The 5180-nt window shown below is 45.4% G+C and overlaps 1 protein-coding gene across 1 annotated transcript; it reads left to right on the top strand.

The window, feature by feature from the left end:
• The first annotated feature begins 489 nt into the window (after positions 1 to 489).
• Positions 490 to 2155, top strand: bhlha9 (basic helix-loop-helix family, member a9). The gene has a single exon (XM_034607476.1). The coding sequence runs from the start codon at positions 674 to 676 to the stop codon at positions 1544 to 1546; it is 873 nt and encodes a 290-aa protein (XP_034463367.1). The 5' UTR covers positions 490 to 673; the 3' UTR covers positions 1547 to 2155.
• The last annotated feature ends 3025 nt before the right edge of the window (positions 2156 to 5180 follow it).

Genomic DNA, 5180 nt, shown 5'->3' with positions numbered 1-5180 from the left:
TTTTCAACAAATGTCCCTCAGACGAACATTCAGAGAAGACAGATGTAGACAAATAACGCTTCATAGATAACGATGATGAAAAGAAAGAGATGTAGATGGTGCAGAGAAAGAATGTTGGTAGCCATTCAGCTCAAGTGTTGTTCTTTACAATGACAGAGAATGGAGCTTGAGTTTGAGACTATATGAAGAGTGAAGGAGTGAGAACAGACAAATCTAATTAGTTATAAAGCTGTCACAGGAAGTGTGAAATTAGTTTTCCAAATAATTAGTGGGCTTAGATTCTGTTTTTAAACTGATGTGCAGTGTTGAAACTGTTCCGTAAGATCCTGTAAGAGATGTGAGGGAGAGTCAGAGGAGGAGGAGGAGGAGGTGACAGTGCCATTTGCCTGGAGGGCGCCCATAAACCTGCAGTGGGAGAGAGAGAGAGAGAGAGTGCACCATTCCTCAAAGGTGACTGTGCCATGTGACTTCAAGAGCTTTTAAAAGCAGGCCAACCTGTACAAGAGTTAGGTGCAAGTAATCACAAGGCAGCAGAGGAGTCGGAGGAGGAGAATACCTGGGCTGTCGGCACAGCAGCGCAACACCGACAGCCCCACAAAAACAAACACCCAGGGAGCAGTGGCAGGCTGCACACGCACCTCTGACTTGTCCGTCCGTCTCTGATATCGACAGAATGAGCTGCAGCAGTGTTGAAGCATCAGAGTTCTCTGAGGAGGAGCTGGAGCTTGGAATTCTGGGAGAAGAGGAGGACGACGGGAGTCACAAGGCCTCTTACGAAGACAGCGAGAGCTCAGCCAGCAGCCCGAGTGACCTGGAGGAGGGCCAGACCAAGAAGCGCAATCGACCGGTGCGTTCAAAAGCTCGGAGGATGGCAGCCAACGTGCGCGAGCGAAAGCGCATCATGGACTACAACCAGGCCTTCAATGCCCTGCGTGTCGCCCTGAACCATGACCTCAGCGGCAAGCGGCTGTCCAAGATCGCCACGCTGCAGAGGGCCATCAACCGCATCTCCGCGCTCTCGGTGTTCCTGAACTCCAACCCCCCCGGCAAGGCCTGCAGCCACCGGGAGTGCAACCGGGCCACCGCGGGGGCAGCTGTCACGGGAGCACCTCGCCCGGACCAGACCCGGGTATCCGTTCCGCGCCTCGAGCATCAGAGTTACATCCCCTGGCACACGTCCCTCTCTCACCAGATGCAGCCACAACAAGGGCCCCACGTGCACAGGCTGCCCGCGGAGCCACATGTCTACATTGACAACATGGTGTCATCGTGCCCTCCGTCACCCCACTATCCCTGTTACCCCACCGAGGGACAGCTTTACGCCTCGCATGGACACTGCAGCAGCCCCCACCACCACCCGCCCAGCCCTCTGGGGTACCCTCAGGTGGGCGAGGGGTTGGGGTACCAGCCGGGGATGTGGGCCTCCTGCACGCAGGGATATGTGGACACTTTTGTGGAGCCGCCTCCCGCGCTGGGGTTTCCATGGCAGGTGAGCTACAAGTCAGAGTCGGAGCACAGCCTGCCTCTGTGCTCTGACATACTGTAACAGGTACATCCATCCATCTCCACCCCCCCCCCCCCTGTGCGCCCTGACGACTGCTGACGACACCAGTGGACTGTGACACCATCTCAGGGAGAAACGTGACATGACGTTTTTGTGTTTTCTGCTGTTGCAATCAACTCCGTATAGTAGGAACAATTTTACTGACAGGCATACATAAAAGTTCAATGGCAATCGAGACTGCAGAATGTTGTAAATACTAACAAATGTATTTTTGACCTTGCATTTCAAAATGGTTAACTCCAAGAATGTTGTACAATCTGCTGTTCTAGTTGTTAAAGCTGCAATATTGCTGAATTACTGTACATTATTTTACTAAATGTGTGCAACCATGAAATGCATAAGCCGACTGATCGACAAAGACAGCCTGCATTTGCTGTGGTATACTGTTACTGTTCCTACGCAATATTTTCAAGCAGTGGAAAGTGGATCCTACAGAAATGTGATTCCGATTAGAGCCCAAAGCTCAACATTTGTAAATGTATTTATTCTCTGTGTGGAATATAAAGTCTCTGTGGGTCTGTTGACCCAGTGTTTGTAAAATTGTAAAGAGCTTGTACATCGTTTTCTAAACTTCAGAATTAAATGTTAAAATGAGATCGCTCTTGTTACGTGTCCTTTCATGACAACAAAGTTTCATTTATTTGCTTCTCTGATCTTCCACATAACACAAAACATTGTTGTTGCATGAGTGCAAGTGCGAGAATGCATGTCTATGTGTGCATGCATGTCTGTGTGCGTGTCTATGTGTTTGATTATAGCCTAAGGTCAGAAGGCTCAACCTCTCGGGGGAAGAGATGACAGAGGTCCTTCACTCATTAGAAAAATGTCCTTACAAGTCCATTCTTGTCACTGTTCTGGAAGGAAAGAGTCAAGGTGCTATTTACACAAAATAAAATAAAAGTATGGGCCGACAGCTAGAAAGACCGACGGTGGTTTTGCTATGTGAGGCAAAAAATCTCAAAGTATGAGAGGTGAATGTGGTGTATCATGCACACTTAGCTTTTCTGGATATTTTTTGCTTTTTTTTATGGTTAAAGCTCTGCAACAACAGCAAGTGAGATCACTTCTAGTGCTTGCTCAGCTCATCCAGAGGGTCAGAGGACAATCAAGAAAAGTAAATTCTAACCACAACCTCTCATCCCGGCCTCACAGGCTCATGTTCGTCAACAACAGCTTTCCCTCCCCTGCTGAGCAGCATGTCATGGAAAACAGCTTTAATATTAGACTGTAGGACAGAGCCCACCGACAGATTTATGTGGGCTCAGGAAGGAAGAGTGTGCCCCGTCATCAGTGCGGTGAAATCCCCTGTCGGGCTGCGCTGGCCCGCAGGTGCAACTGGGTGTGGGAGAGTTTTTTTTGAACATCCTGGAGGTCTCCCAACAAGGGCCTGGAGATGCTGCTGAAAGGAGCTGGCCCGGGGAGAGGCACTGCAGGCTGACTGGAGAAATAAATGGTGTGGTACGACAACAATTAGCAGGCAGGAAGGAAAGCGAACGCAGACAAAGAGATGAATGGAGAGGAGGAGTGGAATAATAGTAAGAGGAGGATAAGAAAAAAGGAGGACAGTGACTCCACTTTGGGCCCGTTGCTCAGCTTCTGCACAGACGTGAATCATTGGAAAACCTTGACTCACAAGCGAGTGTGGCTGACAGCACTCAGTGACGGCATGTCTCTTTCTCCTCCCTTTTTGGCACAAACACAGATCTCCACTCACTACAGCCAGTTTATCTACTTGTCTGGGTCCTCAAGAGACTCTGAGAGTGAAAGTGGGCTGATAGGATCTTGCTACTGACGCTGCGCCGGTCGTCTAGTTCTTGTTGCTGGTAGAATTCACAAAGAGGAAAATCTCTACATCAGATGAATAGGAGAGTAATAAAAAAAAGGCCGTCTCTTTGTTGCTTTATAGAAAAGCTGCCGTATAGAAAAGATTGAATAGTATTTTCACCGTCAACTCGGCTTTGCTGACAAGCGCAAGAAAAGTCTGACACAGACATATTCTCATTTGAACTGTTAGCCTACTGAATTAATGAATTGGTTTCTAAATAATGGTGTTTCACATTTACAGTGAATTTCTTCACAGTGAAATTTATAAACATTTAATCAGTTACTCAATCAGCACAAATGTGATGAGCTCATCTGACTTCAGAAAGCTTAAAATAGTGATTGCGGATTATGATGATGGGTCATGTTCTAGGTGGTGGCTAATCATGGACTATGATTGCAACAATACTGCTTGATACACAAAATGCCCACTCACACATTACTGTTAATAACTGAATAACATAGCTGCTCCCTTCATCTCTATCAGACATTTTATTATGTATACATACTTTTAACATTGGCACACCTTTCCATTATGTTAAAAACTGTTTCATCTAATCAATGTTGTAAATACTGTTATTTTGTTGATGTGTTCAGGTACGCACGGGATCTATGGCTCTTTTGTCTGTCCAGGGAGAGGGATCCCTCACATGTGGCTCTCTGAGGTTCCTACGTATTCCCCTGTTAATGTGAGGACTAAGTATTTTTTGATTTCTAATGTGATGTCAAACTGAATATGTTTGTGGTTTCAATCTACAAATTAAAATAAAATTAAGAAGTATTTGGCATTGAATAGTGCTTGAATAGGTCATAATGTCATTTACGTGCAATTGTGACTCACCTGAGGATTTACCTCACTTCTCCGACATGTGAGCCTGTCAGTGAGGCATCTTTTTCCCTTTTTTTCAGGCCGTTCCGCCTCCTCGACTGTCTCTGCTGCCAAGCTGACGGGAAAGAAAACAGGCAAACATGAGAGAAATGATGCCAGGACACGAGGGTGTGTTCGCTTGATATATGGGGATGAGTCAGACTTCAGAGTGAAGATGCCTGTTGCTGCTCTACATACTGTGCCCACCCCCTGCTCCCCAAGCACACACACACACACACACACACACACACACACACACACACACAATTCCGATATGACATCACTGATGAAGGTGAGAGAAGTGCCAGAGGGCATGATGTGACAGACGTACTATAGCTTGTTCCCGTAACATGCACAAACATATTATACTGTATGTTTATAAGACTTTTTCTGTGAGACTGTGTCAGGACGTTAAATCAAATGTCACAGACCTGTTGAGTCACCCACTGAAGTTTATAGTAGATAAACTATACTTAAAAGAATATAGTTTTCATGTGAACTGAATGACAGCAGAATCATCCAATCATGTATTTTACTGCTCTCTCTCATTTCCTGTCTATCTCTACACTATCAACTATCAAATTATAAAAATCACATGGTATGATCATATCACCAGGTTTTCAGCTGAAGGTCAATTAACAATATAAAGCAACGGACATATTAACAGTAGGACAGTGATTTAGATTAACTCCTACATTGAAAATAGGAACTTTACAATAGCAACTTTGTTTCCATAGTTTTTCGGAGAAATTATAATTTTCTGTCCTTATTATTCAATAGGTCTTTCTTGTACAACATTTTGTCTGTAGGGGCTGATCCCATTCACATGTTTTCAAAAAGAAAACTTGAATCAACTTTACCAGGCGTAACATTTACATAGAGTCGGTGTTCACAAAAGCTGCTGAATTCTATGACAATTAAAAACAA

This window comes from Hippoglossus hippoglossus, chromosome 14 (assembly GCF_009819705.1).
Source record: "Hippoglossus hippoglossus isolate fHipHip1 chromosome 14, fHipHip1.pri, whole genome shotgun sequence".
NCBI lineage: Eukaryota > Metazoa > Chordata > Actinopteri > Pleuronectiformes > Pleuronectidae > Hippoglossus > Hippoglossus hippoglossus.
The sequence above is the reverse complement of the archived record's forward strand: the minus strand, read 5'-3'. Positions and strand labels throughout refer to the sequence as shown.